Source organism: Clinocottus analis, unplaced genomic scaffold, assembly GCF_023055335.1.
Source record: "Clinocottus analis isolate CAN_PGR_092001 unplaced genomic scaffold, fCliAna1.0.p SCAF_20, whole genome shotgun sequence".
Taxonomy (NCBI): domain Eukaryota; kingdom Metazoa; phylum Chordata; class Actinopteri; order Perciformes; family Cottidae; genus Clinocottus; species Clinocottus analis.
Window position 1 is genome coordinate 849,855 of NW_027175932.1, and position 21,741 is coordinate 871,595.

General features: G+C 45.0%; 1 protein-coding gene across 2 annotated transcripts in view; it reads right to left on the reverse strand.

Annotated features, from left to right (window-relative positions):
* LOC137791462 (SLIT-ROBO Rho GTPase-activating protein 1-like) overlaps window positions 1–17,154 on the reverse strand; it is an 18,224-nt gene extending 1,070 nt beyond the window's left edge. The window contains exons 1-22 of one of the 2 annotated variants that reach the window (XM_068586430.1): window positions 16,906–17,154; window positions 10,152–10,347; window positions 9,981–10,035; window positions 9,792–9,899; window positions 8,296–8,358; window positions 7,989–8,183; window positions 7,620–7,748; window positions 7,088–7,309; window positions 6,899–7,000; window positions 5,910–6,107; window positions 5,721–5,805; window positions 5,302–5,329; window positions 5,169–5,202; window positions 4,334–4,394; window positions 3,840–3,917; window positions 3,631–3,765; window positions 3,265–3,370; window positions 2,085–2,309; window positions 1,623–1,702; window positions 1,056–1,236; window positions 687–803; window positions 1–85 (exon numbers count right to left, since the gene is read on the reverse strand). The exon at window positions 1–85 is cut by the window's left edge and continues 282 nt beyond it. In XM_068586430.1, coding sequence (XP_068442531.1) covers window positions 1–85; window positions 687–803; window positions 1,056–1,236; window positions 1,623–1,702; window positions 2,085–2,309; window positions 3,265–3,370; window positions 3,631–3,765; window positions 3,840–3,917; window positions 4,334–4,394; window positions 5,169–5,202; window positions 5,302–5,329; window positions 5,721–5,805; window positions 5,910–6,107; window positions 6,899–7,000; window positions 7,088–7,309; window positions 7,620–7,748; window positions 7,989–8,183; window positions 8,296–8,358; window positions 9,792–9,899; window positions 9,981–10,035; window positions 10,152–10,347; window positions 16,906–16,972 — 2,550 coding nt within the window. In that variant the 5' untranslated portion in view covers window positions 16,973–17,154. Of the gene's footprint in view, window positions 86–677; window positions 804–1,055; window positions 1,237–1,622; window positions 1,703–2,084; window positions 2,310–3,264; window positions 3,371–3,630; window positions 3,766–3,839; window positions 3,918–4,333; window positions 4,395–5,168; window positions 5,203–5,301; window positions 5,330–5,720; window positions 5,806–5,909; window positions 6,108–6,898; window positions 7,001–7,087; window positions 7,310–7,619; window positions 7,749–7,988; window positions 8,184–8,295; window positions 8,359–9,791; window positions 9,900–9,980; window positions 10,036–10,151; window positions 10,348–16,905 lie in introns of both variants that reach the window. The other variant, XM_068586429.1, reaches the window with a different exon arrangement.
* Window positions 17,155–21,741: the final 4,587 nt, after the last annotated feature.

A 21,741-nucleotide genomic window follows, 5' to 3' on the forward strand; every position in this document is an offset into this window, starting at 1 on the left:
CACGCCGCCGTTACCGTGGCAGTGGCTGTCGTTGGAGCGGCCGAGAGGACGACGGAACAAACCGTCAGTACGCTTCCTCCTGTGGCTGGAAACAGGAAGTACAACTGAGTCAGGAGGAGGAGGAGGAAGAGGAAGAGGAGGAGGAGGAGGAGGTGGAGGAAGAGGAAGAGGAGGAGGAAGAGGAGGAAAAAGAGGATGAAGAGCTGGAGGATGGAGAGGAAGAAGATGAGGAGGAGGAAGATGAGGTAGAGGAAGAGGAGGAAGAGGAGGAGGTTCTCAAAATGTTTTATTGGTTTAGAGAAAATAACTCTTGAGGTAAAACGTATGAAGTATTCACGTGTTTACATTAGAACGTTATACTTCTTCTGCACTACTTTCATGTACATCGTTGAGGTACAAGTATTCCAGGTGAGGTACAAGTACTCCAGGTGAGGTACAAGTACTCGCAGCGCGTACTGAGGATGAGAGGAAGGAGTCGGCAGACGGAGGAGTCACACGGGGCGAAGAGTGAGAACAGAGATTCACGAGGTATTTATAGAGGTGAGAGAACATTCTGCTCCTCCTCCTCCTCCTCTTCCTCCTCCTCCTCCTCCTCTTCCTCCTTCTCCTCCTCTTCCTTCTCCTCCTCCCCCTCCTCCTCCTCCTCCTCCTCTTCCTCCAGGTGATGGGGGTCTTACATGACGGACCTGTTGTAGGTCTCCGGCCTCCCGTCGGTGGGGGAGCTCAGCTCGCTCCTGCTCCTCTTCTCCTCGTTTCCTCCGTCGCTGTCGGCTTTCTGACCGAGTTCTGACCCCAGGTCCACCCTGAGGAGGCAACCAGAGACCAGCAACTAGCAACCAGAGACCAGCAACTAGCAACCAGAGACCAGCAACTAGCAACCAGAGACCAGCAACTAGCAACAAGCAACCATCAACCAGAGACCAACAACCATTACCATGTGTGTGTCTCTGTTTGTGTCTGTGTGTGTGTGTGTGTGTGTGTGTCTCTGTTTGTGTCTGTGTGTGTGCGTGTCTCTGTGTGTGTGTGTGTGTGTGTGTGTGTGTGTGTGTGTGTACCTCTCCTTCACCACGATGTACTGGTGCGGGATAAGTCCCCGGCTCCCGTTGTGACGCCCCTCCCACCAGTCATGTGACGCTCGCTGGAACAGCTGCAGCGACGCCCCCTTCTTGAAGGACAGCTCGCGGCCCGAGCGGCCGGCGTAGTCGAACCTCGCCACCGCCTCCACGCCCTCGCCCTCTGCAGGGGGGGGGGGGGGGGAGTAGGAGGAAGAGGAGGAGGAGGAAGATGAGACGTGGAACTCGAGGTGAACCTGAACCTGTCAATCAGCCGTCTCTGCGGCTTTGTTCCTCCCACAGCTCGACCAATCAGAGACGAGCGTTGAAAACAAGTCTTTTCTATCAATCGGAGAGAAAGGAGAAGGGAGGGAGGTGTGGGAGGAGGGGGGGGGGGTGTCTCCATGGCTGCTGTTGCCATAGCAACCCCCTCCATCAGGACACACACAGAGGGATTGGCAGCGTGAGTGTGTGTGAGTGTGTGTGAGTGTGTGTGAGTGTGTGTGAGTGTGTGTGAGTGTGTGTGAGTGTGTGTGGGCGGACTGTGTGAAGGTCGGGGGTCACGCGTACCCTCGTCGCTGGTCTGGGTCTCGGTGCCGCCGTCGGGCTCGGCCTCCTCCAGCGCCCCCGGCTCGCTGAACGGACTCTCGCTGCAGGGAGAGGAAGAGGAAGAGCAAGAAGAGGAAGAGGAAGAGGAGGAAAAGGAAGAGGAAGATCAGATCGACTCGCTGTCCGTGCAACACGGGAACAAAAGGGATCCAACAGATGGAGACGACGGCTGCTCATCAATTCACTGGGAAATATTTATATGTATGCACACACACACACACACACACACACACACACACACACACACACACACACACACACACACACACACACACACACACACACACACATTTATATATCCAGAAGAATTCAATTCATGAGTATTTTCTACTAAGCCGCCCGGAGGTTCGGAGTGTTTTTCAAAGCGCGACACACTCGCTGACACTCAGATGAACGGCGTTCCCGCAGGACGCCTGAACGCACCAGTACTGGTCCCCCGTCATGCACTTCTCGTACACCGGGCCCGGCAGCTCCTTGGTGTCGGGGAAGATGTTGTCGTGGTTCAGGATCACCGTCTTCACCACCTCGTTGACGTGCGCCTGGCAGGCCACCTGGTCCAGCGCGTCGGGCGTGGGCAGCAGCGTGGGCCCGAACACGATGGCCAGGTTCCCAGCATCCATCATGTTCTCATCGCTGTACTGGGAGAGGCTGCGGGGGGGGGGGGGGGGGGGGGTACTTTATTACAAGTGTTAACCTTTTGGAAAAAGTGTGAAAAATCCTCTCGCGGCCATTTTAAGTCCCAGCATGCCCCATTCAGACAATCTTTTGGCATAAAATACGTTCCATTTTTGAACCGAACAACACAGTTTCTTGACTGAAACTCCTTCCTAACAGGACAAGACTTTGTTTTATTGTGATTGTTGTTGCAGATTCTGATTCTTTAGGTCCTAATCTTTCCATAAAGGTGTCTTATGACGCTCCAGGAGGCTTTTTTGGGGAATCTGGCTCATATCATGCTGGATGTTCATAGTCATGATCAAGATATCTTTTAAAAGTGATTTTTTTTTGCAGATATACATTTTTTCCCCAAGACTTTGCTGAATAAATACAAACAATAAACACAAGTATTATAATTAATTTGGGTTTCCTACGACGACTCAAACACAAGGAAAAGAGGTCTGGAGACAACGTTGGTTCTACAGTTTTCAACGTGGTAATAAATCCATTTTCTACACTATTTATGATCAATATTTTTCAGTAGCTTCACATGTAATCGTCTGCGTGGAGTTTTAAGTTCTGCTCGTTAAAAACAGACATGGTTTGCATCTGTTTACAAACAATGTCTGCAGTGTATGGAAGCCCATCACCGCCAGTAAAAAAAATAATTTATCTGTGAAAATACAAACATGACCGTTGTAAATCAAATTATGAGATAGAAAAAGCAAACAAAAGAAACGAGCATAAAGTCCACAACCATCAGACGCACACAGTGTTAAAATACACTGAACGTTACTGGAAAGACAAACACTGAGCTGTTTAAACCCACTGGAGCTGAAACACTTCACGGCTTCCTCTCACCGCTCTGAGTGCTCTGAGAGAGGCCTCTCCACGCGGGAACAACTGAGGGAAGTGGAAGTGGTTTCATTTTAAAGTGCACACTCACTGGTTGAGGAAGGCGAACAGGTAGCGCATCACCACCAGCGTCGCCCGCGGGACGCCCAGCAGGATCTTACGGACGCACTGCGCCCTCTCATACATGTTCTCGATCCCTGAGGAGACACCGTGAGAGCCATGGGAATCAATCCCAGAGAGAGCTAATTTAGCTACATAGCATATAGGAGCTACTTAGCTACATGAGCTAATTTAGCTACATAGCATACAGGAGCTACTTAGCTACGTGAGCTACTTCGTCTCTGTCCTATGGAAAGCGTCTTTGAGTATTCAGAAAAGCGCTATACACGATTAAAGTATTATTACTACTTTAGCGACGTGCGCTACGAGCTACGAGCTCGGCCTGGTCGGTACTCACGGACGCAGGAGATGAGGTCATTGAACCTCTCCTTGGGGAACAGCGGGTTCTCCAGACCCCGGAAGTAAAGCTTCAGCACGCCGGCCACCGAGTTGATGTCGTGGTTGCTCTCCTCGTCGATCAGCGGGTCGTTACCTGGACGACAGCACAGAGCGAGTCAGCCACACCCCCTTTACCCGCCGCCGCCGGTCACCTGACCTCCTCCTCACCTCTCTCGAAGGAGTTCTTGATGTCGTTGACCTCCACCTGAGACCCCGACACCCGGAAGATGCCCTGATGCTGGAGACCTGGTGGGAACAGACACATCGGATTGTCGTCAGCATATTGTCGAACCTTTTAAAGGCAAATTTATTAATATTAACTCTGCAAAGAACATGAGAGGAATGTCCCAAATGATGCTTCAATAACAGGACACTCATTTTAACTCCTATCACTGTGATGTCATCATGACGTCATCGGTCATAATGAGGTCATTTGAAAACGTCTCAACGACAGCAAGAAACTCAAAAACTTAAATTGGTTTGAAATGTACGTAATTCCTCTGACTAATTCCCTAATATTCATTTAATCATTGAATTATTTTTATTTTTTAGGGAGTCTGCATGACTCATTCACAAGGTTACATGTAATACTGTAATAATAATAATGAATAATACAATTGAATACTGGAATATGTTCATCATCAGTAACTGACGGCGCTCACCGTGCAGGTTGATGTAGCGGATGCAGCTCTCCACCAGCAGCGGTATGGCTTTGGTTGAATCCTGTGAACACGAGCGTCAAACACACACTGAGGGCATTTATGAATATGACAAAACATTAAGCTTAAAAAACAACATAAACAACATAAAAACAGACACATTGGTCATTTATAGAGCGATCAAAGCAGCTCGTGTGCCAAAAACACCCGAATGTTGCACTGATTTGTAAAAGCTGTCGAGCGGTCTACCTCGACCTACCGTATCCCACAATGCAAAGCCCTGGATTGTGGGCTATTTCATCACTAAATTCACTTCTGAGAATCTTTGAGGCGAGAAATCGGTTTTTGCAAGAAAAAATGGTCAAATTGATAATTTGCTCCAACGTTTTATTTCCTGGTTTTCGTCCTTATGGAAATTAACTCTAACGGGGATAAAGACGCCGGCGGCTCCCAGAAGCCACATGGCGGCTCCTAGAAGCCACATGGCGGCTCCCAGAAGCCACATGGCGGCTCCCAGAGGCCACCCGGCGGCTCCCAGAAGCCACATGGCGGCTCCCAGAGGCCACCCGGCGGCTCCCAGAGGCCACCCGGCGGCTCCCAGAAGCCACCCGGCGGCTCCCAGAAGCCACATGGCGGCTCCCAGAAGCCACATGGCGGCTCCCAGAAGCCACATGGCGGCTCCCAGAAGCCACATGGCGGCTCCCAGAAGCCACATGGCGGCTCCCAGAAGCCACCTGGCGGCTCCCAGAAGCCACCTGGCGGCTCCCAGAAGCCACCTGGCGGCTCCCAGAAGCCACCTGGCGGCTCCCAGAAGCCACCTGGCGGCTTGAGGCTCTACCTGGTGCTTGCTGTGCGAGTTCTTCCGCCCGCGGCTGAAAATGAGCAGAAAGAAAGAAAAAAAGAGAATTAAGTTTCATAAAAAACAAGAATAAAGAGTAAAAAAACGCTGAAGAGGAAATATGAAAGCACACCTGGTCGTCAGCAGCTCGGCTTTATATCCTGGAAGAAAAGACAAGTTCAAGGAAGATGGAGGCAAAGAAGGCTGATTACTTTTTGTATCATAAAAAAATATTATTCAATGAAATCAATAATACAGATAATAATGGATGTTTCTCTAGTCTCTGGTCATGTGACTTATAAACAACCAATCAGTGTGTCGACCAACAGGAGGAGAGCTAGTAACGTTAGCAGCACCGCTAACGGAGTTACACACATGTAAACTAGTCAAATGTTGTGTTGGTGATGAACTAGATTAATCCAGATTAGAGATGGATTATTAGATTGTTATTACACTGTAATAACACTGAGGATGAATATATGTGTTTTATGATCTGGATCAGTTCATGTGGATCAATAATCGGTTATTGGTATCACGTAGAAGATGACTCGCCCTCCGCTAAAGCTTTCTTCAGGATGTCGTGTTTGGCCTGCAGCTTGGAGATGAGATTACTTCCCTCCAGATACTCGCGGAATTTCTGAAGGGAACAAAAGCACAGATTAAGACAAGAAAAGAAGTAGAAGAGAGTAGAGTAGAGTCCCCTCACAGTGAGTAGAACAGAATAAAGTAGAGTCCCCTCACAGTGAAGTAGAAGAGCTCCGTCTCCTGCTGATTGGCTCGTTTCTTGGCCAGACTCGGCTTGTTCAGGTACCCGTCCGACACGCTGGACTTCACGGACTCGGAGGACGGGCTGTGGGTGAAGCTGTGGGACACGTCGAAGTCCTCCAGCACCGTCATGTCCTGCAGGGTGGTCAGAGTCGCCCCCCAGGTCTTCTTCACCTGCGGAGGAGGAGGAGGAGGGGGCGGGGTCAAGAGCCTTCATCGGCACTGATGCAAAAAAACCTGCAGATTTCTAAAATACATCAGCTTGTCGTCGGCGTATCGTCGAACCTTTAAAAATCAAATCTATTAACGCCGTAAAGAACATGAGAGGAACGTCTGAAATTATGCTTCAATGACCAGATTATCTATGTTTTCTACTCAGTTTTCATTAGATTAATGTCAGTAATGAGCTGGTGAAGTCTCATGTTGATATCTATTATTATTTAAAAAAATCATTTTACCATTTTGTCCTGAACGAACGTCGTCAATTTTGTGTTTGTGCGTTTCACATTATGCAAAGTGTGTTTGTACTCACGGAGGCTGCATGTGTTTATTTGTTCATGATTATCAGGCTGTGTGTGTGTGTGTGTGTGTGTGTGTGTGTGTGTGTGTGTGTGTGTGTGTGTGTGTGTGGAGCTGCTGAGACGTGCAGATGCAGTTCATTAATCCAGACTCCTTCAGCATTTGTATGCCCTTCAGGGCGAGTTAACAGCTGCACACTGTGCACACTACACAACACACTACACAACACAACACACTACACAACACAAACAACATAGCATGACACACAACGCCACACACAGGAGGCTGCAGCACAGAGTCACAGGTGTATTTTTTGGAGACCATGTTATCTACATTATCTGCTACATTATTTTGCTCTCGTAAGCGTCAGCGTGTGTTTGTGTGTTTGTGTGTTTGTGTGTTTGTGTGTTTGTGTGTTTGTGTGTTTGTGTGTTTGAGTGTCCGACCTCCTCGTTCTCGATCTTCAGAGACGCCAGGCGCGTCTGCAGCTGCGTGAGGCGCAGCGTGAGCTCGGCCTGCAGCTGCGGCTGGGAGGCGATCTGGGTCACCTGACAGGAAGTAGACGGTGGAGTCAACCAACCAGCAGCCGGGACGCCACAACGTCCTGTCACATGACTTTAATTACATGTACGCACTGCGTCGCCCATGTGAGCCTGGAAGCTGAAGCGCTGCGGCGGGCAGAAGGCCGTCGGGTAGAGGCCCAGCAGGCGCTGCCGGTCCCGGGCCGGGTCCAGGCCCTCCACCGCCCCCTCAAGCACCTCCAGACCCGCCCGCCTGGAGGCCTCGAGGCTCAGCTCGGCTGACAGGTACGTCCTCAAGGCCCGACTCAGACTGGAGTGGTACCCTAGATCACAGCACTAGCGCCAAGGGGGGAGGAAACCATCAGTACAAGGAGACTACAGAGGACCAGGACTACACTGAGACTACAGAGGACCAGGACTACACTGAGACTACAGAGGACCAGGACTACACTGAGACTACAGAGGACCAGGACTACACTGAGGCTACAGAGGACCAGGACCACACTGAGGCTACAGAGGACCAGGACTACACTGAGACTACAGAGGACCAGGACTACACTGAGGCTACAGAGGACCAGGACTACACTGAGACTACAGAGGACCAGGACTACACTGAGGCTATAGAGGACCAGGTCCTCAGACTCACGTCGATGATGTCGGGCAGGTCGTGGATGTAGTACTTGAACACGGAGGCGTTGGTGGCCTCCAGCGTCAGCAGGTACTCGTTCCGCGCTTTGAGGGTCTTCAGCTTGTTCTCAGAGTACTTTGCCTTCCTCTGGAGGGAGAGACGGAGCGTTCAGACGTATGAAACCATTCTTATTATTTACAATTCACACAGAGCTCCTGTTTTATTGATGCACAGACAAATATTACTGGACGTGTGAGGGTTTGTGTTTTTGTGAAAGGAGTCTGGAGGCTTTGACGTCTACACAACTCAGATTCTCCGTGTTTAACGTTGCTTCTTCCCTATGAACCTGCTTCCTCCTCTTCCTCCTCTTCCTCCCCCTCCCTCTACCTTCTCCCTCATCTTCTCCATCTTGCGGGCGGCGTTGCGTCTCTGGTGCCGCTCTTCTATCCGCAGGCCGAACACGGGCTCGGCGCCGCCCGGCCCCGGCAGCCCCTTCACGCGGCCCTCCTGCCGCTCGGCGTCCCGCAGCTTCGTCTCCGCGCTGATGGTCTCCACGTGGTACATGTGGTACGTCTTCATCACCTGGGGGACGAAGGAGGAGAGCAGGACGGAGGTTACAGCTGCTGCTCCGAGGTCAGAGGAAGTTAAACGTCACGTCTGTCGGCTCAAAGTTCTCCTCAGAGCCGGGACTCACGGTGTAGAGCTCGTTCAGCAGCTTCATGAGGTCCTCCTGCAGCTGGAAGATGATCTCCTTACTCTGCCGAGAGAAGACAACACGCTGAGGTACTTGTACTGCTGCAGTACTTCTGCTCCGTGCAAGTAGAAGTACAGTTCAGAGGCCAAGAGATAAAGACACAAAGAGACAGAGATACAGAGAGATGAAGACACAAAGAGACAGAGATACAGAGAGATAAAGAGACAAAGAGACAGAGATACAGAGAGATAAAGAGACACAGAGGGAGTGACAATCGTCCCCGGCTGGAATCGAACCGCCGTCCCGCTGTGCTACAAGCCATCGATCAGATCATTGATCACAGTCTCAGCAGCGCTCCGACCGCCGAGCGCCTCAAACTGATGCGACTCTTTTTGGGGAGTTATGAAGCAGCGCATTCATATTTTATTACGCCAAATGACGAAGGAATGCAAAGAGTGATGGAGGAATATGATGTTTAAAAGCAGGAATATGATGTTTAAAAGCAGGAATATGATGTTTAAAAGCAGGAATATGATGTTTAGAAGCAGGAATATGATGTTTAGAAGCAGGAATAAGATGTTTAAAAGCAGGAATATGATGTTTAAAAGCAGGAATATGATGTTTAAAAGGATGAATATGATGTTTAAAAGCAGGAATATGATGTTTAAAAAGCAGGAATATGATGTTTAAAAGCAGGAATATGATGTTTAGAAGAGGAATATGATGTTTAAAAGGATAAATATGATGTTTAAAAGAGGAATATGATGTTTAAAAGAGGAATATGATGTTGAAAGAGGAATAAGATGTAAAAGAGGAATCCAGCAGCTTAAATGAGCATGCGGTTAATTGCTGCCGGCAGCCGCTGCACTTTAGTCAATATGAATAAAACACGAGCCGCTGGAGAGATTAATAATGAACGCTGAGCTAAAGTTAGAGGCGTGTGTGTGTGTGTGTGTGTGTGTGTGTGTGTGTGTGTGTGTGTGTGTGTGTGTGTGTGTGTGTAACCTCAGTGGAATACTGACTTTACTTTTCATTAGAATCTCTGCTGCTTAAAGAAGCCGGAGGAAAAAATATGTTTTTTTCTTTTCTGTTACACAAATGTAGACACAAGTACTTTTACTCAAGTACAACTTTGAGGTACTTGTACTTCAGTATTTTCTTCAAATGCCAATTTATACTTCTACTATACTTCTCTAACCTACGGAAGCCCATTAGTGTCACTGTACTCCTGTCAGTCATATTTATGAGATACAATCTTATTCATAAGACATACAAGTACATTTAAGGTACTTCAAGTAGTACTTTCTCTGAATACTTCTACTTCATTTATTTAGGAGCTCAGTTTGACCTATTTTCAGTTTATAAAACATATCTCTCCATCTCACCGTCTCTATGTCCAGCAGAACGGTGTTAGTAGGTAAAAGGGGGAGGAGCTCGGTAAAGGGGGAGGAGCTTGTGTAACGGGGGAGGAGCTTGGTAAAGTGGGAGGGGCTTACCCTCTTCAGGAGCCGGGCGGAGTCCTCGCTGATGTGTGTGAGCCGTGAGATGACGTTGTTCAGGTAGAGGTCGCTCAGCGTGGCGTGGTCCTTGCTCTCCCTCCGCACCTGAGGACCAAGAAGAAGAAACACCTTCAATATTTAATATTTAATAATTTAATAATTATTAAGAAGCTGTGAGGAACCCACCTGGTTCAGCAGCAGGTACCAGCAGTTGACCGGAGAGAGAAGGTTCTGGTCCTTTCTGGAGGGAAGAAACCGTTAAGATCTCGTCTGGGTCACCACACGGTGTGTGTGTGTGTGTGTGTGTGTGTGTGTGTGTGTGTGTGTGTGTGTGTGTGTGTGTGTGTGTGTTCCTACTTGTACTGCTGGTGGTCTTTGGTGCTGCGCGTCTTGGCCATGAATCTCTCCGCCAGCTTCTCCAGGTTTCTGGAATATTCCGTTTCGATCTCAGATTTCTTCCTGAAGAAGTCCTGCAGGTCCTGAAGCAGCTGCACGCGCATCTCCGTCTGCTGCTCCAGACACCGCTGCTGCTCCACCAGCTGGGCGCGCACATCTACACACACACACACGCACGCACGCACGCACGCACGCACACACACACGCACACACACACACACGCACGAACGCGCACGCACGCACGCGCACACACGCGCACACACACACACACACACACACACACACACACACACGTCATTGTGCATTTAGACACTTTGGACATGACTTGAGATGAGGAGACTTTATGTGAAATGTGCAAAAACATGAAATTTGCAGAAAAAAATGAAATTCCCCCAAAAAATGAAATTTGCAGAAAAAATGAAATTTGCAAAAAAAATGAAATTTGAAGAAAAAAAATGAAATTTGCAAAAAAAAATGAAAATTGCAGAAAAAAAAGAAATTTGCAAAAAAAATGAAATTTGTGGAAAAAATGAAACTTGAAGAAAAAAATGAAATTTGAAGAAAAAAAATGAAATTTGCAAAAAAAATGAAATTCGCAGAAAAAAAATGAAATTTGCAAAAAAAATGAAATTTGCAGAAAAAATGAAATTTGAAAAAAAAGAAATGAACATGAAATTCGAAAAAAAGAAATTTGCAAAAAAAATGAAATTTGAAGAAAAAAAATGAAATTTGCAAAAAAAAATGAAAATTGCAGAAAAAAATGAAATTTGCAAAAAAAAATGAAATTTGAAGAAAAAAAATGAAATTTGCAAAAAAAATGAAATTCGCAGAAAAAAAATGAAATTTGCAAAAAAAATGAAATTTGCAGAAAAAATGAAATTTGAAAAAAAAGAAATGAACATGAAATTCGAAAAAAAGAAATTTGAAGAAAAAAATGAAATTTGCAAAAAAAAATGAAATTTGCACAAATAAATGAAATTTGCACAAAAAAATGAAATTTGCGGAAAAAATGAAACTTGAAGAAAAAAATGAAATTTGAAGAAAAACATAAAATTTGCACAAAAAAAAAAGAAATTTGCAGAAAAAAATGAAATTTGCAAAAAAAAATGAAATTTGCAGAAAAAAATGAAATTGGGGGAAAAAAAGAAATTTGCAGAAAAAAAGTGAAAAAATGAAAAAGTAAAAAAATGTGCAAAAGCAGAAAATGTGCAAAAAAATGAAATGTGCAAAAAACAGTAAATGTGCAGCAGGACAGAGCGCTGCTTCAAGGTGAGTAAACTAGTTAATGAGTAAACTAGTTAATGAGTAAACTAGTTAATGAGTGAACTAGTGAATGAGTGAAATAGTTAATAGGGGAACTAGTTATTAAGTGAACTAGTTAATAAGTGAACTCCTCCAGTGGAGCCGGTGACATTTGTCGTCGCTCAATTATTTATCAGTGAATTTATTCTCTTTATCTGCTGCAGAACGTTTAAAGTTATTATTTATTCATCGTTGATCTTTAAGCTAAAGGTTATTTCACCAGAAGTAAACAATTTACATCGTTCTGCTGGACCAGACGTCCAAAAACAAATATATTTATGTAAATATAGTTATGTAAATATATTTATGTATATATAGTTATGTAAATATATTTGTGTATATATGGTTATGTAAATACATTTATGTATAGATAGTTATGGAAATATATTTATGTAAATATAGTTGTGTAAACACAGAATATGAAGTTATCCCTCTGAGTCGTTCATGAGTTCCTTCCTGAAGCGCACGAGGGATCAAATAAATATTTATCCTAAAGACGCTCATGACGACGTATGACAGCTGCAATACTCATCTTCACCACTAGGGGCGGCAGCAGGAAGTGAGTCAGAACAACAGGAAGTGAGTCAGAACAGCAGGAAGTGAGTCAGAACAACAGGAAGTGAGTCAGAACAACAGGAAGTGAGTCAGAACAACAGGAAGTGAGTCAGAACAACAGGAAGTGAGACAGAACAACAGGAAGTGTTTCATGATGAAAATGTTAAATACAAACTAAATCCATTAAATCAGCTGTTCAGCGCTGCTCTTCCTCACTCCTCTTCCTCCTCCTCTTCCTCACTCGTCTTCCTCCTCCTCTTCCTCACTCCTCTTCCTCCTCCTCCTCACTCTTCTTCCTCCTCCTCCTCTTTAATCCTTTATAATTACTGATGAAGTCGGTCCGTCTTCTTCTCTGAGGAGTCACCTTGGAAGACATCCTGTGACCGCATTACACACACACACACAGACACACACACACACACACACACACACACACACACACACACACAGACGCCTGGCTGCACGCTTCGCTGGTCGTCCTGTTTCAGAGCTGATATCTGCAGCAGGAGGGAGCGAGCGGCTACAGAATACACAACGATAATAACACACACACACACACACACACACACACACACACACACACACACACACACACACACATACACACACACACACACACACACACACACACACCAATCCCTGAGGAGACCCTATCCACTCCACTACCTGTTGTCTAGGCAACCACACTGCGTGCGAACCATGTGATGAGGAAGGTGAAGACAAGAGCTCGGATCTGCCGCATCGACACACACACACACACACACACACACACACACACACACACACACACACACACACACACACACACACACACACACATACTTTATAGAGTCTTTATAGAATAAATGCCACAACCTTTGGTCCCCACAAGTCTATGAAACTCTCTTTTTCTACTACTGTACGTGTGTGTGTGTGTGTGTGTGTGTGTGTGTGTGTGTGTGTGTGTGTGTGTGTGTGTGTGTGTATTGATTCTAATTTAAAATGGCTGCCTGTTTCATGCCTCTCTCTCACACGCGGTGAACGTGCAACACTTTCATATTAAATGATATTACCCCCCCCATGGGCACAAATACTGGCTTCTGATTGGCCGGTGGGACATCCTGGCTCGCGGCGTCCCGGCGGTCAGAGGTTTAATCATTTCTGTGAGTTGGTGTCGAGCTGGAGTCCGAAGAGAAGACGTCTGTAGCCACAGTGTTAGCCTAGCTTAGCATAAAGACTGGAAACAGAGGGGAACAGCTAGCGCATTGACCCCCAATAAGCCCCGCCCCCTGCCCTGCTGCACACTGTCACTCACAGAGTCCTTCCTTCCCGCTGCTGTCAGGCTGCGTAACGAGCTGAGAGCAGAAATACTTTCACCTGCTGCAACATGTAATACTTTGTATACTTGTGTATTCTGTCTGTATATTTGATGTTGTTACTGTATTCTTTCTGTAATCTTTATTCTGTAAAGTCATATTTTCGGGTCGTCGGATCATTTAAATCACGTTTCTGGATGTTTTTGCCTGTAAAATAAACATATTTCTCACACGTGAACGTCTGGTTGCAAAGGTTTATGGGATGTTTCACCGTCAGCTCATCATCAGACAGGAAGTGACTGGAGACTCGCTGCTCTATTTAATCTGCTGGAATAAAACAAACTAGACTTTTTTTTGCCTTTTCCTCGTTCATAATCTCCGCCGGGATTTCAGACGCCGAACATCAAAGAGACAAAACGACGAGAGAGAAAAACACTCAGGAGGAAGAAAAGATCAGAAAATATGAAGAGAAGATGTTGACAAAACGTTTTAACTTCTCCCCGAACGCTCAGCCGCCATGTTTACACGCCGAACCGGCCCAGATGTTGACACTCCTGTGGTTGTATAGAAGTCTATGCTTCACGTGTTAAAGTTGCGATCTCTCTTCTGACCACCAGGGTTGCATAGAAGTTAATTTAGTCAATTATGGTCATGTGGAGTCAAACAGACCATAAAGCAGGGGACGCTTTAGGGGCGGGGCTACAAAGTGATCGACAGGTCGACACCAGAAATAAACCAACATGGTGCTGGTCGTAATCCAAGATGGCGACGGCGTCTCTGTTCTTAATTCCGGCTGTAATCTCGTCCTCTCGGCTGATTCTTTCAAGTGATTGAAACTTTTGTGCGGCTGCATGAATGAAACAATCCAGGAGCTTTTATTCAAGCCCAGGAGAGATTACATCAGCTGCTCGCTCCGATCACAGATTACAAGTGAAAGGACACGTCTTGAAGTCTGAAACGCTTCTTCTTCTTCTTCTTCTTCTTCTTCTTCTTCTTCTTCTTCTTCTTCTTCTTCTTCTTCTTCTTTGAAAGAAACCTCCTCGTAAGACACGAGACGAAGCTCGGCCTCTTCTGATCGCAACAGATCGGCACAACACGGCTCGGCCTGGAGGGGAAGCTCGCAGACAACGAAGCTGGTTGTATAGAAGTCTATGTTTCATTCTCTCTCCTGACCACCAGGGGACGACTCCTCTGGTTGTATAGAAGTCTATGCTTCAGTCTATGCTTCACCAGAGGAGCGTTTACTGTACGATGACGTCACAGGAACAGGAAGCTCATCCCCAGGTGATTGTTACCAAGGAGACCAGGTCCAAGGACACAGAGGGAGGACACACACACACACACACACACACACACACACACACACACACACACACACACACACTGGGGTCCTCCAGCAGCATGAAGAGTCTCTCCAGCGCTCCGTGTGTCCTGCAGGTATGCAGATGTGAGGTCACTGAACACCTGCATGCACACGCAGCAGAAACCAGCTGCAGCCGCCGCATGCTGCAGGGAACTCTTCATCTCTCCATCTCCTCCTCTTCCTCCTCCTCTTCCTCCTCCTCTTCCTCCTCCACCCCCTGCAGAGCTCTATTCTTTCCTCTTTTTTTCATTTACATTTTCTCATTAAGACTCTCCTCATCTCTTTCAGACAGAGGAGGTGTGTCACACACACACACACACACACACACACACACACACACACACACACACACACACACACACACACACACACGCACACACGCACACACACACGCACCCACACACAGAAGAGTGGTGACGCTCCAAATATCAGGAGCGCGCTCAGTTGAACCGAAGCTCGCAAATGTGTACCGTCAGCGTTCTGCATGATGCCTCCTCCTCCTCCTCCTCCTCCTCCTCCTCCTCCTCCTCCTCCTCCTTCTCCTCCTCCTCCAGAGAGAGAGAGAGAGCGGCTGCCACCTCCTCCTGTGTATACATTACACCTCCTGCATGGACCAATCAGCAGCCAGAGCAGGGAGGCAGACTCTGAGCGCTCATAGTGACACAGAGGATCCATACGGAGGAGGCAGGAGGCCAGAGAGGCTGCACGCAGGGCATCCCCGACACACACACACACACACACACACACACACACACACACACACACACACGCACACACACACACAAAGGTAAGAATGTGTGTGTGTGTGAACAAGTTGCTGTAACACTCTCCATTCAATTAAATCAGTCAAGTGTTCAAGTGAAGGATGCACCGACAAGAGAAGGAAGGAAGGAGGTAGAGTAGCTGTGCACGAGAGACATTTTTCTGAATGAAGCATCTTGAATTTTTGGCATGAGAGAGAGAGAGAGAGAGAGAGAGAGAGAGAGAGAGAGAGGTGAGGCGCTGTAAGGAAACGTCTCTCTCTCTCTCTCTCTCTCTCTCTGAAGGATTTTAGACGTTTTAGAAGCTGAAAGTGATGCTGATGGTGTAGTGATGATGTGGGCGGAGGTGACAAGTGAACATGGAGGTGTGAGGAGCCATGTGGAGCGGGAGGAGCCATGCGGAGTGGGAGGAGCCATGTGGAGTGGGAGGAGCCATATGGAGTGGGAGGAGCCAGAGGCTGCAGAGGAATGACAGATCACAGGCGGGATGAACCGGCTGCAGGCGTCCGAAAACGAGACGAGTTGAAGGTCGGACATTTTGAATAGGAGCCCCTCGGTGCAGGAGGTGCAGGAGGAGCAGGAGGAGGAGGAGGGGGAGGAGGAGTAGGAGGAGCAGGAGGTGCAGAAGGAGCGAGCGGCTCTCATCACACCTCACAAAAAGGAAGCATCTGTGTCCTAAAAAGGTCATTTGACTTGTCACCGCCCCGACAAAGCAGGGATGCTGGTAACCATGGCGCCGGGAGGAGGAGGAAGAGGAGGAGGAGGAGGAAGAGAAGGAAGAGAAGGAGGAGGAAGAGGAGGAGGAAGAGGAGAAAGAGGAGGGAGGGGTTGTCCCACGGTCATGGAAACCACTATTTCAGGACCGAGTTCGTCACCTTTAAAACATGTTCCCTTTAGCATCCTGCCACCATGACACACACACACACACACACACACACACACACACACACACACACACACACACACACACACACACACACACACACACACACTGCTGCAGTCACAGCCTCAGAGGAATACCAATAGAAAGACTCCCAGACGGTCAAAAGACACACTCCATCTGCAGAACACACACACACACACACACTCACACACACACACACACACACACACACACGCACACACGCACACGCGCACACTAACATACACGCACACGCCCCTCAGGCGCCATGCAGCACTCAGGATGAACCCAGAGATCCTGACGTGTCACGCTGAGGTGTCAGTACACACACACACACACACACACACACACACACACACACACACACACACACACGCCCTGAATGATCAGCGCACGGACATGCAGACAGGTGCGCGCGTGTGTGTGTGTGTGTGTGTGTGTGTGTGTGTGTGTGTGTGTGTCTGTGTGTGTGTGTGTCTGTGTGTGTGTGTGTGTGTGTGTGTGTGTGTGTGTGTGTGTGTGTGTCCGCTGCTCTCACCTTTGACTTGACTCTCGTATTCCGCGAGGATTTCTTTGTCCTTCTTGCTCTTGTTGGAGTTTGACATGTCGTCACTGCAGGTGAGGAGAGGAGGATGAGGAGGAAGAGGAGGAAGAGGAGCGGCTAGGAGGAGAAGAAGAAGAATCCAAAAGATCCCGGTTTATCTCCCTGCGCGTGCACCGCCCGAGGCTTCACCCGCAGTCCAGCGCGTTACATCCATGCAGCGCCGCAGACAGCGAGACCCGCACCTCCACCGCGGAGAGGAGAGAGGAGGGGGGGGGGGGGGGGCGCGTGGAAAATCACGCACACTCAGTGAGAAAATGTCCACACGTGACCGCAGCCGCCACTCTGTCGCGAGGACGAGCACGAGACCCCCAGAGATAAATAAACATGAACATAAATATAAATATCAGGATGAAATCAAAGCTGCTCCTCCCGCCATGCGCGTGCACACATGCAATCACACGCACGCGCATGCATGCATGCACGCACAGGTCTGCGGGGAGGCGAGGACAGCCGGCACGCCCACAAGGTGGACCACACACACACACACACACACACACACACACACACACACACACACACACACACACACTGTTTGATGTTTGCCTTCACCCCGCCGTAACCTTTTACACATGCAGCGCCGCTCACAAGAGTACGTGCACGCGCATACTCGGGCTGACCAGGCGGGAGCGCGGGTGAGGATCATTTTAATATCTATAAATGAAACGCCGGTCAGAGGAAATATGGGTGTGTACGCGCTGGGGGCGGGGCTAGAGACATGATTGACAGCCGAGGTGACCATTGAGGAAGAGGAGGAAGAAGAAGAAGAAGAAGAAGAAGAAGAAGAAGAAGAAGAAGAAGAAGAAGAAGAAAAAATTATAATATCCATACAATTTAAAAAATGTATGTCTTCAGAGTCCTCGTCAAGTCTCTTCTTCTAAAGTCTCTTCTGGTCTATGGACCATGACGTCATCTGGGCTTCACAGAACCTGCAGCTCAGGACTCCTCACTCGTTCATTTGTGGCTGTTTGCCTCCACCTGGTGGAGAGAAGTGACATCACGTTGCTGTTGGTTTCCTGGTTGTTTCACTTGTTGAGTGAAGACTGAAGATGTGTGAAAACAAGTTACGACTAAAGAAGCCGACAAAAAAAGTATGATAAAAAAAAGTCGACAAAAAAAAAGTTGACAAAAAAAGTATGACAAAAAAAAGTTGACCAAAAAAAATATGACAAAAAAGTTGACAAAACAAAGTCGACAAAAAAAAAGGAAGACAAAAAAAAAGTCGTCAAAAAAAAAATTGACAAAAAAAGTCGACAATAAAAAAGTATGACAAAAAAAGTAAAAAAAAAGTTGACAGAAAAAGTCGACAAAAATAAAGTTGACAAAAAAAGTCCACAAAAAAAAGTATGACAAAAAAAGTCGTCAAAAAAAATTGACAAAAAAAAGTCGTCAAAAAAAAATTTCACAAAAAAAGTCGACAAAAAAAAGGATGACAAAAAAAAGTATGACAAAAAGTCGTCAAAAAAATTTGACAAAAAAAAGTCGTCAAAAAAAAGATGACAAAAAAAGGCGACAAAAAAAAAGTTGACAAAAAAGTCGTCAAAAAAAAATTTGACAAAAAAAGTCGACGAAAAAAAGTATAACAAAAAAAGTCGACAAAAAAAGTTGACAAAAAAAGTATGACAAAAAAAAATTTGACAAAAAAAAGTCGTCAAAAAAAGATGACAAAAAAAAAGTATGACAAAAAAAAAGTCGGCAAAAAAATGACGAAAAAAGTCGAAAAAAAGTTTGACTTGTTGAGTGAAGACTGAAGATGTGTGAAAACAAGTTACGACTAAAGAAGCCGACAAAAAAGTATGATAAAAAAAAGTCGACAAAAAAAAAGTTGACGAAAAAAAATATGACAAAAAAGTTGACAAAACAAATTCGACAAAAAAAAAGTCGTCAAAAAAAAATATGACAAAAAAAGTCGTCAAAAAAAAAATTGACAAAAAAAGTCGACAATAAAAAAGTATGACAAAAAAAAGTCAAAAAAAGTTGACAGAAAAAGTCGATAAAAATAAAGTTGACAAAAAAAGTTGTCAAAAAAAAGTATGACAAAAAGTCGTCAAAAAAATTTGACAAAAAAAGGCGACAAAAAAAAGTTGACAAAAAGCAGTCGTCAAAAAAAAGATGACATAAAAAGTTGACAAAAAAAAATTGACAAAAAAGTCGTCAAAAAAAAAGTTGACAAAAAAGTCGACGAAAAAAAGTATAACAAAAAAAGTTGACAAAAAAAGTATGAAAAAAAAGTCGACAAAAAAAAAGTTGACAAAAAAAGTATGACAAAAAAGTCGTCAAAAAAAAATTTGACAAAAAAAGTCGACGAAAAAAAGTATAACAAAAAAAGTCGACAAAAAAAGTTGACAAAAAAAGTATGACAAAAAAAAATTTGCCAAAAAAAAGTCGTCAAAAAAAGATGACAAAAAAAAAGTCGTCAAAAAAATGACGAAAAAAGTCGAAAAAAAGTTGACTTGTTGAGTGAAGACTGAAGATGTGTGAAAACAAGTTACGACTAAAGAAGCCGACAAAAAAGTATGATAAAAAAAAGTCGACAAAAAAAAAGTTGACGAAAAAAAATATGACAAAAAAGTTGACAAAACAAATTCGACAAAAAAAAAGTCGTCAAAAAAAAATATGACAAAAAAAGTCGTCAAAAAAAAAATTGACAAAAAAAGTCGACAATAAAAAAGTATGACAAAAAAAAGTCAAAAAAAGTTCACAGAAAAAGTCGATAAAAATAAAGTTGACAAAAAAAGTTGTCAAAAAAAAGTATGACAAAAAGTCGTCAAAAAAATTTGACAAAAAAAGGCGACAAAAAAAACTTGACAAAAAGCAGTCGTCAAAAAAAAGATGACATAAAAAGTTGACAAAAAAAAATTGACAAAAAAGTCGTCAAAAAAAAAGTTGACAAAAAAGTCGACGAAAAAAAGTATAACAAAAAAATTTGACAAAAAAAAGTCGTCAAAAAAGATGACAAAAAAAAGTATGACAAAAAAAAAGTCGTCAAAAAAATGACAAAAAAAAGTCGTCAAAAAAAAAAATTGACAAAAAAAGTCGACAAAAAAAAGTATGACAAAAAAAGTCGTCAAAAAAAATTGACAAAAACAAGTCGTCAAAAATAAAGTTGACAAAAAAAGTATAACAAAAAAATTTGACAAAAAAAAGTCGTCAAAAAAGATGACAAAAAAAAGTATGACAAAAAAAAAGTCGTCAAAAAAATGACAAAAAAAAGTCGTCAAAAAAAAAAATTGACAAAAAAAGTCGACAAAAAAAAGTATGACAAAAAAAGTCGTCAAAAAAAATTGACAAAAACAAGTCGTCAAAAATAAAGTTGACAAAAAAAGTATGACAAAAAAAGTCGTCAAAAAAAATTGACAAAAACAAGTCGTCAAAAATAAAGTTGACAAAAAAAGTATGACAAAAAAAGTCGACAAAAAAAGTTGACAAAAAAAGTATGACAAAAAAAAATTTGACAAAAAAAAGTATGACAAAAAGTCGTCAAAAAAACTTGACAAAAAAAAGTCGTCAAAAAAAAACTTGACAAAAAAAGTCGTCAAAAAAAAACTTGACAAAAAAAGTCGACAAAAAAAAGTATGACAAAAAAAAAGTCAAAACAAAAGTATGACAAATAAAAGTCGACAAAAAACAGTTGACAAAAAAATGTATGACAAAAAAAGTCGACAAAAAAAAAGTTGACAGAAAAAAGTTCACAAAAAAAAGTTGACAGAAAAAGTCTTGGGTGAGAAACAGACTTCTGGAGAGACAAGAAGTCTTTCATTCCTCCAGCCGGCAGCAGAATCACACGCAGATTACTGCACAGCGACTTCCTTCATGACGAGCTACACAACATTCTGGGAATGAAGACGTTTTCCAAGAAGTTCATGAAACATCTTCTGGGTGGAAAATAGTTCTGAAGAAGACGTAAGCTTAAAATTCATGAACATTAATGTTCTCCATCAGAGGAACGTGATGCATTGATGAACCTTGAAATGTCGCCATCTTGGTTTTTAGTCTTTGTCTCTGGTTGTATAGAAGTCTATGCTTCATGTGTTAAAGCTGCATTCTCTCTCCTGACCACCAGGGGGGGCGACTCCTCTGGTTGTATAGAAGTCTATGCTTCATGTGTTAAAGCTGCATTCTCTCTCCTGACCACCAGGGGGCGACTCCTCTGGTTGTATAGAAGTCTATGCTTCATGTGTTAGCGCTGCATTCTCTCTCCTGACCACCAGGGGGCGACTCCTCTGGTTGTATAGAAGTCTATGCTTCATGTGTTAGCGCTGCATTCTCTCTCCTGACCACCAGGGGGCGACTCCTCTGGTTGTATAGAAGTCTATGCTTCATGTGTTAAAGCTGCATTCTCTCTCCTGACCACCAGGGGGCGACTCCTCTGGTTGTATAGAAGTCTATGCTTCATGTGTTAAAGCTGCATTCTCTCTCCTGACCACCAGGGGGCGACTCTATACTGGCGTTCGTGTCGTCTCTGCTTCAGCAGGTAAAACACGACCAGAGCTTCTCTGTGTTTTCAGTCTCCGGTCGGGCAGCAGCCTCCTCGGCGAGCAGCAGAGATCCTTCGCTTCCCTCCAGGCGGCGGCCGACAACGAGCCGCTGTAATAAAACGGGGATCAAACTGGTTTCACATCTCGAGTGAAGAGAACTCACGCTGATCCGTCACAGAAATCCTGCAGTTCCTCCAAAGCGCACAATAAACTCTTCATCACCACCAGAGGCTTTGGACAGAAGCCCAGAGTGTGTGTGTGTGTGTGTGTGTGTGTGTGTGTGTGTGTGTGTGTG